General features: G+C 36.4%; 2 protein-coding genes across 2 annotated transcripts; both read left to right on the top strand.

Annotated features, from left to right (window-relative positions):
• The first annotated feature begins 3868 nt into the window (after positions 1-3868).
• On the top strand, positions 3869-6696 carry LOC109013381 (putative wall-associated receptor kinase-like 16). The gene is made up of 3 exons (XM_018995446.2): positions 3869-4890; positions 5030-5200; positions 5331-6696. The coding sequence occupies exons 1-3, from the start codon at positions 3999-4001 to the stop codon at positions 6530-6532; spliced, it is 2265 nt and encodes a 754-aa protein (XP_018850991.2). The 5' UTR covers positions 3869-3998; the 3' UTR covers positions 6533-6696.
• An 8802-nt stretch (positions 6697-15498) lies between these two features.
• On the top strand, positions 15499-18149 carry LOC118348757 (wall-associated receptor kinase-like 22). The gene is made up of 3 exons (XM_035691104.1): positions 15499-16330; positions 16442-16522; positions 16891-18149. The coding sequence occupies exons 1-3, from the start codon at positions 15499-15501 to the stop codon at positions 18147-18149; spliced, it is 2172 nt and encodes a 723-aa protein (XP_035546997.1).
• The last annotated feature ends 567 nt before the right edge of the window (positions 18150-18716 follow it).

The raw sequence follows: 18716 nt of genomic DNA, 5'->3' as shown, positions 1-18716 counted from the left end.
TGTTCACATATGACTACTACTTTCTTAGTCATGTCGTTCTGAAAGACAACAGCTGTTTTCATTCATCCAACTTGAAGATATAAATATCTAATTTGTTCGTTTCTATCTCTCCCTCTCTTTTTTTTTTTTTTCCCTTCATATTTTCGTAATTGAGAAATTGTACTATTCAATAAAAATAATCCTACTAATCTCAAGATTTTCAAAATTTTTAATAAGGAATTTTATGTAAGTGCACCTTGAATAATTTATAAAAATATTTTACTAGTATGATATCTCCATGCCAAGAGTGTGAATTGAATGGTAGAAACAGAAAGAAAAAGAGAGAGGCCACCCTTATGTGTGAGAGAGAAAAAGTAAGCATTATAAGAAAATTATTTATTTGTAATCAGTTAATTTTAACGAAATAATTATTTACAATTAAAATGAATCTGTTTTGATGACAAATAATCTGTTCGTCGCAATTAAATGATTGCAAGAATTCATTTTTCTTATAGTGGAGGTAGGAAAAGTACCTTGAGATTAGGAAAATGTTTTCATAAATTATTCAAAGTACACTTACAGAAAATTCCTTATTAAAAATTTTGTAAATCTTGAGATTAGTTAGGATTATTTTTATTCAATAATACAATTTCTCAATTACGAAAAAAGGAAGGGAAAAAAAAAAAGAGGGAGAGATAGAAACTAACAAATTAGATATTTATATCTTCAAAGTTGGATGAATGAAAACAGCTGTTGTCATTGAGAACGACATGACTAAGAAAGTAGTACTGGTCATTGAGATCATGACATATATGAACAAATAAAAGTCATCATGTGAACATATGACGTCTAGTATGATGATTTCATTTGCATATCTATTAACTGCTCTGATTTTTTTATTAACCTTACGAGTAAAATGTGGCTGAAATAAATTCAAAGTCGTGTTTTTGTCTTGTTCGGCTTGAGACTATATATTCAAAATATTAATACATATTGTACTCTTCTCTTTTCTTGGACTAGAAGGTAAAGTATTAGCTGGCATATATGGAATTGATATGGGAATAATCAACTACGGATGATGCTTCCTGGTCATTTAAAGTTTACTATTCAAATGACCCTCTTGATGTCTACGCGGTTCATTAAAAAAGTAAAAAATACAAATATAAAAGGGTAGATGGAATTTAAAATTTCAGTTTCCCTCGATCGAGTAGTCAAAGTTTTTGGTCTTACGTACTATGGTGGCCACGTAAAATTTCGATAAATAAATTCATTTTGCACCAATATTTCTTTCATTCACATTTAACATTAATGAAGATCATTGTACCGGGTTGCATCTTTTCATTATATCAAAGAGCTAAAAGGTATTTTGTTCATCCTTTCAGCCCTTGTATATCTAGGAAGAGAAATGTTTGGCCATGTTATAAGAAATTAGTTTCGATCCAACGTATCGCATTAAATCATATCATTGTTTAAGTACTAAATCTTTTTTTAAATCTAAACTCTTTCAATTATGAAATATCAATTTAACTTGTCAATTTGTAAGAACTGTTTGCTAATTGCTGCATATGAAACTGACTATTTTCTTTGTGTTTTCAAATAGCATAATTATTGAGTCCAAGGGGTGGCGTAATAGTTTTGGAGCGAGCCATATAAACCAGACGTCTAATTGGCTTTGAAAATGCTCTGCATTCACTCTCTTTGAGCCATCGGACTAAGAAATTTCTTTATCCATCATAAGATTAGCTGGGATTATCTTTTCTCAATTACTAAAAAACACAGATGGGGAGATAGAAATGAACGAATTGCGTCGTGTTTAGATATATGTTTATATCTTCAAGTTGGATGAATGAAAACAACTACTCATGATGTTGTCATTGAGAAGGACATGAATAAGAAAGTAGTGGTGCTCATTAAAGATGAAGGAAAATTTGTGGTTGGTTTTTCCTCACTTTATGGTAAAAAGAAAAGAAAAAGATTACGTACCATGTAAACGTAAGTACAACGGTTTATGTTGAGTACGTAGGTGGCTTTGGAAACTAAAATTTAAAACAGACACCTGGCCTTTTCTCCATTACTTTGTTATGATTCAATACTCCAATTTTTTAATTAATTATTTCATGTCACTTATTTCCAAAATAAAGTATAAAGGAACTTGGGTTTGGTGCCGGGGCCGATTAGCAAAATGTGTTCTATATAAGGATAAATAGTAACTGACATTTAAGATAGTAAAATATGTCACCGATATTTAATATTAACCGTATAAGGTAGCTATATGAAAATAAACTAAATTATTAAAGCTCTCAATCTGAATCTCTCACTCGAGCATCGGATTCAAGCGAACCACTACAAGAGTTTTGGTTTTATCAAAGAACAACCACTCCATTACAATGATAGCCGAATATTTATGGAGATTACAATAAATTGATAAAAGGAATTACTTATAAAAGGAAACAATAAATTGAAAACAAATCAAAGTAAATCATCCTAAAAACAGAAACAATTCCAAAGGTAAGTTGACGCCGCTACTTCAGGCTTGATGACTCCATCTTCACACCGATTAATGTTCCAAAATCATAGGAAGCACATGTCACGTTGGTTGTATCCACGTCCTGCATCAATAAAGTATAAATCAAAGAACATACATGTCTATGGGGTCAACTTTTTTACAAGAGCTTGTATGAGACTTGTCTATTTGAAACTTGTACAAATCATTTCTCTCTCTATATATGTATATAAAATCAGTGCAAATGACAGGTTTGAAAAATATGTAAATTACCACTACATACTTTCTTATTCATGTCCTTCTCAATGAAAACAGTAGTTGTTTTCATTCATCCAACTTGAAGATATTATCTGCATATATCTGAACACGACGCAATTTGTTCATTTCTATCTCTCCCTCTGTTTTTTTTTTTTTGGTAATTGAGATATTGTGCTAATCTTATATAAAGTAATTTTCGACGAGAAATTTTCCGTAAATTCATCTTGAATAATATATATAGTAATTTCTTAGTCTGATGGCTCAAAGAGATCTCTGAATGCAGAGCATTTTCAAACCCAATTAGACGTCTGGTTTATATGACTCGCTCCAAAACTATTACGCCACCCCTTGGACTCAATAATTATGTTATTTGAAAACACAGAGAAAAGAGTAGAAAATTAAAGATAAATAGTTGGAAGGCCAGAAATATAATAAAGATATACAAGGGCTGAGAGGATGAGCAATATACCTTCTAGCTTTTTTATATAATGAAAAAGATGCAACACTGTACAATCTTAATATATGGTTAAATGTGAATGTAAGAAATGGTGCAAAATGATTTTATTTATCTGTGGTTTAAAAAGAATTTATTGTGATTAAGACTTCGTTTGGAAATACAAATTATATATCTGATCTCATCTCAACTTTTTCATAATTTCATTTTCAAATATTAGTATAATATGACAAACACTTTTCAATTTCAAATATTTAACATTTTCATCTAATCAATATATAATCATTACAACTTTCATTACAAAGTACTTTCAAACAAAATATAGAAAATAATTCAATTTTATCAAGTTTCAAAACAAAAATAATATTTTAACTTTTTATTATTTTTATCTAGCATTTTCTCTCTTATTTATCAAAACCTAATAAAACATGTTAATTCAAATTATTTTACTACTATTCATAAATTATTTTCATTAATATTCATAAAAATCTAATATTATCTCATCCCATCCCGAGACCTATCTCATTCCCTCTAACAAGGCCTAATGCTATCTTGACCGAGTGTTTCTTTGGCATTCTCAAAGCTGCCTTATACGACTTGACTACATGTATATGACAAAGACTAATTTGTGCCGCTGGTACTGGAATATAGGTCACGTTCATACCTGGTGCATGGAATGCTGTTCTTGATCCTCCCATATGCCTTGTATAAAACTCGATCATCTACGGCAAGTTTTACAGGCGAAAAACACAATAGTAAACTTTATCAATCGGCCCTCTCTTCGAAATAGTAGTGGAGGCGATTATGGGTGGTACTTACAATAAGCTGCTTGTGCAAGTCATATGGGTAGGCGTAATATTTTCTGGAATGGCAACTGCAGCACTAGCAGAAGCAGCTAATGGATCAGCCCTCCTTAACTGCCCCAACTGGTGTGGAGATGTTGAAATTCCATATCCATTTGGTATAGGTGAAGGTTGCTACCTAAATAAAAACTTTTCTGTCAATTGCACTAAATCGTGGGACGGACGACTCCGACCTCAGGTGGGTGACGTCATTATCCAACAGATTTCCATCCAAGGCCAGATTGACATGTTCATGAACACTGTCGAGGTCTGTAACAACGGGTCGGGGCTCTCGAAAAACTTCCAGTCCACTCGTCTGAGAGTCTCCTCCAATGCTTTTACCATTTCTAACACCCAAAACCTGTTCATTGCTGTTGGCTGCGATACGTATGCATTCCTTTATGGTAACCAGAACAATGAAGATTTCTCCATGGGCTGCATGTCCATTTGCCAGAATCAAAGCATTGTTTTGAATGGGAGTTGCTCTGGAATGGGTTGTTGCTGGTTAGAGATCCCGGAAAGATTGAGCAATGTCAGGTTGGAAATATATACAAATAGCTACAGAAATCACACAAAAGTATTGAACTTCAATCCCTGCGGCTATGCTTTCGTTGTTAAGAAACAACTGTTCATGTTCTCCCCAATTTATCTTTCCAGTCTCCAACTTAATAGAACCATTCCGATGGTACTTGATTGGACGATCGGTACTGAAAGGTGTAAGTATGCTCAGCTCAAGACTGATTACATATGTGGAGGGAACAGCACATGTGATGATCCTGAAAACGGCTATGGATACCGTTGCCAGTGCAAGAAGGGTTACGAGGGCAACCCCTACCTCCCACTTGGTTGCAAAGGTACTTGCTTACTACCCACGTCTAAGAAGCTTCCCAAAATCCAAATCTTAGTGACTAAATTTTTCATTTTGATAACATGTTTTCGGTTTCTTTTTCTTGAACTTGGGCTTAATTCCATGTCAAACTGTTCGATATGCAGATGTTAATGAGTGCCTGAACGAAAATCTCAATAATTGCACATCACCAAAGAGATGCATTAACACAGAAGGGAATTATACATGTTCTTGCCCCAAGTGGCACAGTGGGGACGGAAGAAAAGATGGTGAATCGTGCACTTTGAACCTCGGACTAGTGAAGAAGACTGCCATTGGTAAGTATACAAAGTTTACTGTAATGGGAGGTGTTGGTTAAATATGTTTTTGGAATGTGTAGATGATTGTGAATTATGCACAATGGCTTGAAGCTCATAATTAAAACTACTCTGTTTCTTACCATTGCAGCTAGTGGTGTAGGCTTTATAGTACTGCTGGTCTCTAGCAGTACTTGGATGTATTTGATAATCAAGCAAAGAAAGCTAATCAAGCTTAGAGAAAGATTCTTTCGCCAAAATGGTGGTGTGATTCTAAGTCAACAACTCTCCAGACAAGAAAATTCAGTTCAAATAGCCAAAATCTTTAGCACAGAAGAGCTCAAAAAGGCTACCAACAATTATCATGAGAATTCAATCATTGGTGATGGAGGGTTTGGGACAGTATATAAAGGTGTTTTATCCGATAAAAGAGATGTGGCAATCAAGAAGTCCAAACTTGTGGATAAGAGCCAAATTGAACAGTTCATCAACGAGGTGCTTGCACTTTCTCAGATTAACCATATAAATGTTGTTAAACTACTGGGTTGTTGTTTGGAGACAGAAGTCCCTTTACTAGTCTATGAGTTCATCTCCAATGGCACGCTTTTCGAGCACATGCATCATAAAAATGGACCATCACCAGTTTCATGGGAGACTCGTCTTAAGATAGCTGCAGAAACAGCAGAGGCATTATCTTGTCTGCACTCTGCAGCCTCTCCACCGATAGTTCATAGAGATGTCAAGTCTTCAAACATATTACTAGATGGTAATTACACAGCTAAAGTGTCTGATTTTGGAGTTTCAAGATTGATTCCATTATACCAAATAGAAGTGGCTACGTTGGTACAAGGAACTCTTGGATACTTGGACCCTGAATATTTGCAAACCAGCCAATTGACCGTGAAAAGTGATGTTTATAGCTTTGGCGTCATCCTGATAGAGTTACTAACCGGAGAAAAGCCGCTTTCATTTGATAGGCCGGAGGAAGAGGGAAGTCTGGCTATGTATTTTCTTTCTGCTATTAAAGAGGATAGACTGTCTGAAATTCTTGAGCAGAATCTAGGGCCTGAAAGAAATAAGATGCAGCTGAAGGAAGTGGCTAATCTTGCAAGGAGGTGCATCGAATTGAAAGGGGAAGATAGGCCTACCATGAAGGAAGTAACGGCTGAACTGGAAGGTTTAAGAAAGATTGACAATCGTTCTTGGGTTAACGTTGGTTCCAATTCAGAAGAGAGAGAGTACTTGCTGGGGAAGACATCCGATTCTTATAAATTTGATGTTGCTATTAAAAGCAGTGTTGTATATGATAGCATGAAGGACCATACGATGGTAACCTTTGATGGTGGGAGATGACAGGAGTTTCTTCATATATCTTTTTTCAGGATACCATGTTGCATATAATGTTGTCTAGTTTCTCTGTTTCAAATGTTCTTGTTTAAATTCTATTTCTGTACTGTTGTCACTAATCTAGACATGTTAGATTGCTGTCATGAGATCAGACTTATTGTAAATATAATAAAAATGGATAAAAATAGAAATGTAGAATTCGGATTCAAACTCAAGATCTCTAGATACCATGCATTTTAAATCACAACATGACTCAAAAGTTTAAGCCGATTAAAAGAGTGAATTTAATTATTTAAATTGTTTATTAACACAAAAGATATTACCTCAATACATAACTTTATGCCCATCCTTAGTAGTGTTAAGCCACAAATGATGGAGGCTTGTCATGATCTCTTGTATGTCTTATATATGTTTTTCCCTAAGTTATTAGATTCGATATTTCTTTTTTTCATAATCTAGAATTTTCCAATACGAGTCATAGATACAATGCAAAATAATCTCGAGTCAAAGGAAACTAATGTGAAAATGAGGCAGTGTTGTTGTAACGCCCCGTATCCGGAAGGGTCGGAGAATTACTACATGTTATTTATCCAAATAACCACAAGACAAGCTCCATAAGTCATCATTACAAAAATAATATAATCCAAAGGAGTCCACAATTTTCCAATAATCTCAACGAAGGAGAACGATACATCTTTAAATCTCAATAGGTCCAAACAACTCAAAGTACTTCAATTACTCAAGTTATACCCTTCTACTAATAATGGAACTCGACCTTCTATACATATCTAGATAAGTTCCAATTTCTAATCCTAACCCCTAGCTAGGCAATCAATGTCATCTGAAAATATAAGAAGATAAGGGGGTGAGTTATCCATAACTCAGTAAGCAGAGAATATATACTAGTACGTAAACATGAGCCATTTTTAGAAAGTTTGGTATGTAAAAATAAAACATTTCATTTTTATATGCACATCTCAAAACGTGTTATCAGAAAAATCAGAGCGACTATTAAATCTTTTCATACTCATAAACCATTTTCATATTAAAAAAAAAAAAAAAACCACTTTGGCATAACATAACTGAACATCTTCATCTTATCATATCATATCATATACCATGTTTAACCCCCATGGTAGGGTTGTGCTATCCCCGGTGGCCAAACCAGGCAGTGTCATATGGTGAACTTCCTCTTTTTCAATCTCGGAGCCCCGAGTGTGCACACAGGAAAGAACACGTAAAAAGACCACTTTGTTTCCAAAGTAGGTGCCCTCATATTATATCATATCATGTTGGTACCAACCATATCAAGAGAACCAGTATCATCATATCAGAACCATATTCAGAATCAGATTTGGAATAGATAAGTATGCCAAAGGTTTATCATATTCATATCGTATCAAAACACGTGCGAAACATATTCATATCGTTTTTCCATGATCAATAACAGTCCCAAGGTATTTCATATCACATGTACAAAAATTCACATATATCGTATTCGCTTTTTGCACATTTCAGAAACATGTCAAATATTGCTCATGTCTACACATTTCATGTCAAAAACATTTATTTTCCCTTTCAAACGTATCTCATGAGTGAATGCAAAACATATATTGAGGTTATTTTTCACCTTTTTCTTTTTAAAACAACATTCATATTTTACAAACCAAGCTCAGTTCATTTCTTTTTATGCAAATCTAGCATAGGAACCCCGCTTACCTGGGCTTCTTAGCTTTTCGAAAAATTTCCTCAAAAGTGCCGAACAAATATTAATCTTCACCTATAAGATAATCACATAAATTTCCATAAATTTTCAAACAATCTCGTATTTCGATATTCAAGCCTAAAACTTCTAAACTAATCCATTTTTAATTCCTCAAACCCAAAATTCTCGTTATTCTTAAAATACCAACTTCATTGTCTAAATTTACCAATATTCAACTTAGTAACTCCGACTAACACATTTAATTCTAACTTATTTACGATAGAGACCTTACTATAATTTATAATACTAAATAATATAACTATATCAAAATCATCATAAGTAAAAAAAAATCATACTTGTTTTCTATCATACTTGTGTTTAAATAAAAAATATTATTTTAAAATGATTCAAAATAAGATTTTGCTCTAACCGCTCACTTCAAAAATTCATCAGTAATTACATAATAAATATTCTATTAAAATATCAGTCTCTTATAAAAATCAACTTAAAAATATAAATCCACACGTCTACGTCCAACTAAAAAAAACATATTCTACAACCCACGTATATACTCATTGATTTCAAACCCAAAGTACATAATATAAACTCATTAAATTGAACACCTGAAACAATAACTCTGGAGAAATACTATAAGGGGAAAAAGGTAATAGTACTTCCTATTATATGGTTATCGTAATTACATATATATATATATATATGTGTGTGTGTGTGTGTGTGTGTACACTTTATAAAGAACTACTAGGAAACAGAAAACAAAAACGCAATAACAGTACAGCGGCAACACTTACGGCGGGATGGGGGCACGATGGCGTGGAGCTGGCGGTTGACCACGGAGGATGTGGGGTGGCACCTGGTCACTGGCTGAGAGAGGAAGAGAGAGCGGCGAGCAAGAGAGGCACACGGTGAGATAATGAGGGAGATCGAATGAGCCGAGAAACCAACAGAAATGGTGTGAGCTTATCGGGAAACCTGAGGCAGCGTGCGGCGGACCGAGGTGATGGGGAGTCCTTGCCGGCAATTTCTGTAGGCCTGTCACAAAGTCCATGGAGATATGTTCCCACTTCCACTCTGGAATCTGGAGTGGTTGTAATAATCCTGCTGGTCTCTGATGTTCCGCCTTCACCTATTGGCGAGTTAGGCACTGTTCCACAAATTTAGCAATTTCTCTTTTCATACCATTCCACCAAAAGGACTCTCTCAAGTCCCAATACATCCTAGTACTCCCTGGGTGAATTGTGTATAAGGAGCGGTGTGCTTCTTCAAGAATTATTCTTTTCAGTTCTTCATTAGCTGGCACGCATAATCTACCTCTAAATCTTAAAACTCCATCCTTGGAAATGCTAAAGTCAGATTTGTCCCCGTTCCCTACTTCTTCGACTAGCTTCACCAACCCTAAATCCACCTTCTGAGCCTCTTTGATTCTATCTATTAAGGTTGGTTGAACTATCAAACTGGCCATGAAAGTATCTGTATCGCTAGTGATAACCTCAATACCAGCTCTTTCTAGGTCCATTAACAACCTATGTTGAGTGGTAAGGGCTGCAACTGTCGGTCCCATAGATTTCCTACTTAAGGCGTCGGCTACAACATTAGCTTTGCCTGGGTGATAATAGGTGGTGCAATCATAATCCTTGATCAACTCAAGCCATCTCCTCTGCCTCATATTTAATTCCTTTTGGATGAAGAAATATTTCAAACTCTTGTGATCTGTATAAATCTCGCACTTTTCCCCATACAGATAGTGTCTCCAAATCTTAAGTGTGAAGATGACTGCCGCAAGTTCCAGATCATGTTTGGGATAATTCTGCTCATACGTTTTCAGTTGGCGTGAGGCGTATGCTATAACCTTCCCATGTTGCATCAGTATGCACCCTAGTCCAAGCCTTGATGCATCGCTAAAAACTACAAACCCACCTCTAGCCGTGGGGACTGTTAACACCGGAGCTGTCACTAATCTCCGTTTCAACTCCTGAAAGCTTCCTTCACACTTTGATGTTCATTCAAACTTATTATTTTTCCTGGTGAGTGTTATGAGAGGAACTACTATCCTGGCGAAACCATCAATGAATCAACGGTAATAACCCGCCAATCCCAAGAAACTTCTAACCTCATGAACATTCTTCGGTCTTGGCCAATTAATCACTGCTTCCACTTTTCTCGAGTCCACTAAAATGCCTTCTTTCGAAACTATAGGCCCTAGAAGTGCGATTGAATCAAGCCAAAATTCACACTTCTTCAATTTAGCATACAACTTTTTATCTCTGAGTGTCCCAAGCACTAGCTTCAAATGTTCCTCATGCTCAGACTTGCTTTTGGAGTAAACGAATATATCATCAATAAAAACAACTACAAACTTATCCAAAAATTCATGGAACACCCTGTTCATCAAATCCATGAATACTGCTAGGGCATTAGTTAGGCCAAAAGGCATGACCAAAAACTCATAATGGCCATAACGGGTCTTGAAAGCTGTCTTAGATACGTCATCTGCCCTAATTTTCAATTGATGGTAACCCGATCGAAGATCAATTTTTGAAAATACCTGAGCACCTTGGAGCTGATCAAACAAATCCTCTATATGAGGTAGCGGCTACTTATTCTTTATGGTCACACGATTAAGTTCCCTGTAGTCAATACACATCCTCAATGATCCATCATTCTTCTTCACAAAGAGGACTAGAGCTCCCAAAGGTGATACACTGGGCCCGATAAAACCCTTATCCAATAGGTCATGCAATTGTTCCTTGAGTTCCACTAATTCAAACGGTGCCATCCGGTAAGGTGCTTTCGAAAAGGGTGTTGTGCCTGGGGCTAGTTCGATAGTAAACTCTACTTCTCAGCTAGATGATGGTAATAATCTTATGGAGGATTTCTTATTGGGCTGTATTTTAACTTTCTAGTACTTACTTTTAGACTACCTTATTATTATTATTCCGCTGTGTTTATAAACTATACACATACTGCATGTCCGCACATACTTGGACTTGGCATTGGAGTGCGTTACCTTATTATCCATTACCCCGCTACTCCGACTCCTACTAAATTACATGTAGGAGTCGAGGGCACCACAAGTGGTATTAGAACAGTTTGACTCTGGGTAAAATCACAAGTGCCCCAATCCTACTCAAGGAAGTCGACCAGGACAACGCGGAGGAAGGTTGAATCAGAGGCAGAAAGTGTAGGTGAGGGTGTACGTTCTGACACCTAGTAAGGTTGATGATGAGGCCCTAGAGACTCAAGATGCAGGGGTCATCACATATATGAACTTGATTTGATCTATTTGAGTTGATGCATTGTGTGGCTAAATTTCTAGAATTACATTGGAAGTGTTTGATCTCATCAGGGAGAATTTACTTGTATGAATTTTATGCTTGTATCTTGTTTGATTCGGGGGCATCCCAATCCTTTGTGTTCGCTACTTTTGTACGAATGTGTAACTTAATCACCGAGCCTTTACAACAGTCATTGGTCGTAGCATTACCAAACGGAGAAAGGGTAATGTGTTCGAAAGTTGCCCTAATTGGACTTTGGAAAGAGGACACTTGATGCCGACTTAATAGTATTCAAACTACTTGGCTTTGACATCATCCTGGGGGAATCGGCATTCTCGAGTATCATTGTCAGAGCCCAGTTTCATTCTGAGGGGACTATATGAAATTGGGGATGTGAAACCCAAAAAGTTTCTTTTTGGGCTTTATGTATTTTAGTTACCTATTTTTTCTGCTCGTTGGTAAAACCTGAGGTCCAAGTAGGTAGGATAGTGGGTTCAATGGAAGGCCCAGCCTGTGTGGGAGTCCACGAGCTGAAGCAAGAAGAAAACTAGGTCCCTTGTTGCAAATGATGTGGTTTTTGGACTTGAAGGGTGAAAACCCTAGGACCTCTTCATTTCACCCTAGCGCCACACGCTCCTCTCCTATTCTCTTCTCTTTTTCTTTTCTTCTTCTTCCTCCTCCATCATCCCTCATCGCCCATGTCGCCACTGCGCCATAGCCACTTTTCCTTCGATCTTTGACCCCCACCCTTGTCTTCTGCCACCTCCCCTTCCACCAATCCGGACCTCCCGTTCTGCCAACCGATGCACCTCTCAAGCAAATGTTCGGGGAATGCAATAGAAAGCGTATCAAAGGCAAAAGCTCAAGTGGATCAGATGCATCATTTAGCACCGCAACTCAATGTATGAAGTTTTTGGATGAGATCACTCTGTAGCTGCCTGCACAACAATATTCTCACACAGCTAGGATTTTGATGGATTCTAATGTGCAAGAGGTGATCTTACTCATGCCCCCGAATTGCGAGTTGATTGGATCAGGGGGCTGTAGTGACGTAGCGTATGATGATGCTATATTAATTTATTTTATCAAACTTAGTTTTTATTGCAGATGTTTTTTTTTATTGACTGAGTTACATAATTTGCTTAATTTGCTAACAGTTTATTGACTGAGTTTATGAATTTTTTTTTTAATGATTTTCATAATTTGCTAACGGTTTATTTCAATTTCTAAAATGATTTGCTACTTATTAAATTTGATTTGTCTCTATATTATTTACTTGCATATTTTAGACAAGTCATATACCACATAATTTATATGCTTTTTGGATGTTCACGACCATCCGATACACATTTATTATAAATTATTCGTTCAAGTGGCGAAGTGTTATTGGGTTAATTGTTTTTGAAATCGCAAAATGGACAGAGGAAATGGGTCAGATGATGAGCCCCAAGTGGGGACCAACAACACGACCGAAGATGCATCAAGTAGTAAACAGTATCCAACGTGAGATGAATACCAGGATTGGAGGAGGCGTGATCCCTCAATGGGGGATGAGATAGCCATTCTTATGGCCACCGCAGAATAGGGGGAATCTACGAAACCAGTAGTTGAGCGAATGCCACAGCATAACATCAGCTTACAGGGACGAGACTACATAATCGCAATCCTCAATAGACATCCAAAGAATTATTATAGCATGTTCCGGATGGAAGTATATGCATTCTAAGTGTTATGCAATATATTACATGTGGATGCCATTCTGGAATTGACAAGAGAGGTTTCCATGGAGGAAGCTATTGCAAGGTTTGCATACACTGTCGGACATGGGCAAGTTCAGCGAATCACAAGAGACCGATTTTAACATTCGAGTAAAACCATTAATCGACATGTCTACGTAGTGATGTGGGCTCTATGTCACCTTGCTCCTCATGTGATTGCACCTACACATGTTTCTGGGGTGACGCCATATATTGAAGGCAATCCTAGACATTATTAGTAGTTCGACGTAACCATTTCTTACTCTGGGTTAAGGAAAGCAATGTGGTTGACACTTTCGTAGTATGATCGGTCCCATTTATTAAAAATTAAAGACCTCACAATTTATTTATATAATTGCAGAAATGTTATGGTGCAATCAATAGGATTTATATCGACGCATGGGCTCCCACCGAGGCAACTAATGCATATCTATCTCGGCATCATTGAGTTAGCCAAAATGTGCTGGATGCCTCTGATTTTGATATGAAGTTCACATTCATATAAGCTAGGTAAGAGGGCACTGCCCATGATGCTCGCATATTTATAGATGCATTGAGTCGTCAAGGGATCAATTTTCCATGGCCCCCTTAGTGTAAGTATTATATATTAATTAATTTCTGGACGAGCGATATTTCGTAATGTTAGAAGCAAACATTATTAATGTTTTTAATATTTTTTAGGTTATTATTACTTAGTAGATTCTGCCTTTCTGTGCACTAAGGGATTTATGCCCCCATATCCTAGGGTGCGGTATCATAGGTTTGAACATCACAGCAATTGTTCATTCCATAGATATCAAGATTATTTCAATTATCAACATTCTTCCATCCGGAATGTTATTGAGCTCAATTTCGATGTGTTAAAAAAATGGTTTTGAATTTTGCAATCAATGAACCCATACAGGCCAACAAGGGAACGATATATTGTTGTTGCATGTTGTGTTATACGTAACATTATTTGACTGATTACACCTGATGGTGATATATCTCGTATTTTTACCAATCTGGATCGTTATGTTGGATAGACAACTGAAGATAACCCAGCTCATTTGTTGCGTGTTTCTGACATAACATTTGTGTCGGCACAAGCCATGGTTGCAGTCAAGGAGTCTATCGCACTACCTATGTGGGCACATAGGACTGTGAACTGATATATGTAAGATTTTCCATGGTATTATATGATCATTTTTGTACGCGTGGAGCATGTTTGGGATATTGGAGGCTTTATGTTATTAAATATAAATATTTTTTTTATTAGCATGTTAAATGAGAATGCAACTGATGTTGAAGTTGGGTGGAAATAGATTAGAAGATCGAATATTAGTTTTTATCGCTTTTATAAGCACACTTGCAGTAAGTAAGAAATAAAATAAAAAAATAAAAAATAAAAATCGGGGGAGCATGGGAATGTCGTCTTCATAATTGATAAAAAATGAATTTTTTTACAAGTTTGGAATTAAATAATTTCCATTCTTGGAGAATTTTAAATCAGCAAACTTGTTTTTATAATTGAAAATATTTATTATAATTTGGAAATTTTGAATTAAATAAGTGTCGGAGTGGCAAATGAAAAAAAAGTGAAATAACTTACCTGCAGGTTGTCATCATAATATGTATAATATATATAGCCGAAGTTTGGAACAAAATGGCTGAGAATATTGTAGGAATAATTGCTAGCAATTTAATATTTTTACCTATTTCAATTTAAATAAATTTCTCTAAACAAATCTTGTGCAAAATTCATTTTTATAGGTGTTGGGAATCATTTCTCATAATAATTGTTTTTATCACTAGAACATATAAATAAAATCATTATTTTACCATCATTACTAATAAAACCAATAGACCCACACCTTTTTCAATTTCATATTCAAAAGTCAAAATTCATACATCTAAACGCCTCAAACACGTCTCAATGAGAGTCACAAACTCACCCAACATAAGACTTGACTAGATGTATACGACAAAGACTAATTTGTGCCGTGGGTACTGGAATGTAGCTCACGTTCATACCTGGTGCGTGGAATGCTGTTCTTGATCCTCCCATATGCCTTGTAAAAAACTCGATCACTTACGGCAAGTTTTACAGGCGAAAAACACAATAGTAAACTTTATCAATCGGCCCTCTCTAGCTTCGAAATAGTACTGGACGCGATTATGGGTGGTTATAATAAGCTGCTTGTGCAAGTCATATGGGTAGGCGTAATTTTATCTGGAATGGCAACGGCAGCACTAGCAGCAGCAACTAATGGATCAGCCCTCCCTAACTGCCCCAACTGGTGTGGAGATGTTGAAATTCCATATCCATTTGGTATAGGTGAAGGTTGCTACCTAAATAAAAACTTTTCTGTCAATTGCACCAAATCATGGGACGGACGACTCCGACCTCAGGTGGGTGACGTTGTTGTCCAAAAGATTTCCATCCAAGGCCAGATTGACATGTTCATGAAGATTGTCGAGGTCTGTAACAACGGGTCGGAGCTCTCGACAAACTTCCAGTACTCCACTCGTCTGAGAGTCTCCTCCAATGCTTTTACCATTTCTAACACCCAAAACCTGTTCATTGCTGTTGGCTGCGATACATATGCATTCCTTTATGGTAACCAGAACAATGAAAATTTCTCCATGGGCTGCATGTCCATTTGCCAGAATCAAAGCATTGTTTTGAATGGGAGTTGCTCTGGAATGGGTTGTTGCTGGTTAGAGATCCCGGAAAGATTGAGCAATATCAGGTTGGAAGTACGTACACATAGCTACAGAAATCACACAAAAGTATTGAACTTCAATCCCTGCAGCTATGCTTTCGTTGTTAAGAAACAACTGTTCAAGTTCTCCCCCATTTATCTTTCCAGTCTCCAAATTAATAGAACCATTCCGATGGTACTTGATTGGACGATCGGCAATGAAAGGTGTAAGTATGCTCAGCTCAAGACTGATTACATATGTGGAGGGAACAGCACATGTGATGATCCTGAAAATGGCTATGGATACCGTTGCCAGTGCAAGAAGGGTTACGAGGGCAACCCCTACCTCCCACTTGGTTGCAAAGGTACTTACTACTCACGTCTAAGAAGCTTCTCAAAATCAAAATTTTAATGACTAAATTTTTCATTAAGATTTACGACGGCCTGTGGCTGTTGCATGTGCTCATGTGTTTCAGATGTTGATGAGTGCATTTCACTTGAGAAACCTTGCGCTGGTCGTAATGCAAGATGCATCAACACTGATGGAAGTTACACATGTACCTGTCAACATGGGTTCGAAGGAGATGGACAGATAGGTTGCAGAAAAAGGCATTATAAAATTATTCCTATTGCACTCGGTACGTATGTATTACAATTAATTTATGGAAGTTTGTAAATTAGAAATTAAGCAAAAAAATGAAAAAAGAAGTTTCAAAAAGTACTATAGTATCTTAAAATATTTTTGGCACATGATCGACATGGAAATTTTGATTGTTAGGCTTAATTTGTAGCTAGCATTTAGAGATCAACATGTCTCTCCAATAACAATTTTAGTATAAAACCTATTAATAATATATATAAATTAATATCCCAATTACTGCAAGCTGGCGTAATCGTTCTCCTATTAATTTTTTGAGTTAAGCAGGTGCTAGTACAGGCCTTGGGGTATTATTTCTACTTATTGGTGGATGGGGGTCATACAAAGTGGTGAAAAAAAGGAAAAGGATTGAACGTAGGAAAGAGTTCTTCAAACGAAATGGCGGACTGTTGTTACAACATCAAATATCTCAAAGTGAATTGAATGTTGAGAACACGAAATTATTTAATTCAAAGGACTTGGAGAGAGCCACAGACCATTTTAATGTTAATAGAATACTTGGTCAAGGAGGACAAGGCACTGTTTACAAAGGTATGTTAGACGATGGAAGAATTGTTGCTGTGAAAAAGTCAAAGATAACTGATGAAGGAAAGCTTCAAGAATTCATTAATGAAGTTGTCGTTCTTTCACAAATTAATCATAGGAACATTGTTAAACTACTAGGTTGTTGCTTGGAGACAGAAGTGCCTTTACTAGTGTATGAATTTGTTCCTAATGGTACTCTCTCGAAATATCTAAGTGATCAAAATGAGGAGTTTCCACTAACATGGGATATGCGCTTACGAATTGCCATAGAAATTGCAGGAGCTCTCTACTATTTACACTCAGAAGCTTCATTACGCATTTACCATCGAGACATTAAGTCAACGAACATTCTCTTAGATGATAAATATAGGGCAAAACTAGCAGATTTTGGGACTTCAAGATCTGTTGATATTGATCAAACTCACTTGACTACACTAGTGCATGGAACTTTTGGATACTTGGATCCGGAGTATTTTCAATCAAGTCAATTTACAGAAAAGAGCGATGTTTATAGTTTTGGTGTTGTCCTTGTTGAGCTTTTAACAGGAGAAAAAGCTGTCTCTTTGACAAGGGCACCAGAACCCAGAGGTTTAGCCTCGTATTTTATTGACTCGATGGAAGAAAACAATTTGTTTGATATTCTTGATAAACGAATTCTGAAGGAAGCTGTAGAAGAAGAGCTCATTGCAGTCGCAAACCTTGCAAAAAGGTGCCTGAGCTTGGATGGAAAGAAACGACCTACGATGAAAGAAGTCTCAATGGAGTTGGAGGCAGTAAAAATATCACAAAAAGCTTCAAGCCTTGAAATGTTAAAAAGAGATGATAGGCCTACTGTGAAGGAGGTGGTGGTGATGCTGGATGGACTAAGAGGTAAAGGAAAGCAAACAAGGAAAGAAGCTAATCTCAACGAAGAAGAGACAGAGCATTTGCTTAGTTCATCCGCACGGTACTCTTTAAACATTGATGTTGGTGTTGGCTATTCTTCCGCAAGTACCATTTGATGGTATGGGAAATCAAGCACTAAAACCAACAAATGATGTCAAATAATCCATTAGTCCTTAAAAGCCTCAATCAGCAAGTATCTTCCTCCAAATCAATGGATGATGGTAGATTTTCGTTATCTTTGCATCCAGTGTTTTAAGTTTTCTCCACATAGATCTTTTTGTATGTTCAAAGTTTGCTCTAAAGGTCTGCTTTGCATTATTAAGAGCTTTTGTACGTACATGTGAGCAAGTCCAGTACTAGTACTCAATTAGGTGTCCGCTTTGAAAGTCGTCCTAATTTCAACATGTGTGTTCTAAATTTTTATTTGTGAATTATGGGTTGATTTATTGTAAATTAAATATTAACGTTTGGGGTTGAAAGAATTTATACTTTCTAGAAAGTCAATGCTTTGCTGTAGACTTTGGGTAAATTCTCGAAGTGGGAATATTCTTCTAAGTTCCTTGAAAGCAAATCACGTCGTCTTCCGTTGACTGGCAAAAAGCCTGGGGAAGCTGAACTGGTCTTAATATTTCATCCATATGTGTCTTTCAAAATCAAGATCAATCACTTTATATAATTTTTTT

Source organism: Juglans regia, chromosome 6, assembly GCF_001411555.2.
Source record: "Juglans regia cultivar Chandler chromosome 6, Walnut 2.0, whole genome shotgun sequence".
NCBI classification, from domain to species: Eukaryota; Viridiplantae; Streptophyta; class Magnoliopsida; order Fagales; family Juglandaceae; genus Juglans; species Juglans regia.
Note: the sequence above shows the minus strand (reverse complement) of the source record. Positions and strands in the feature narration are given on the sequence as shown.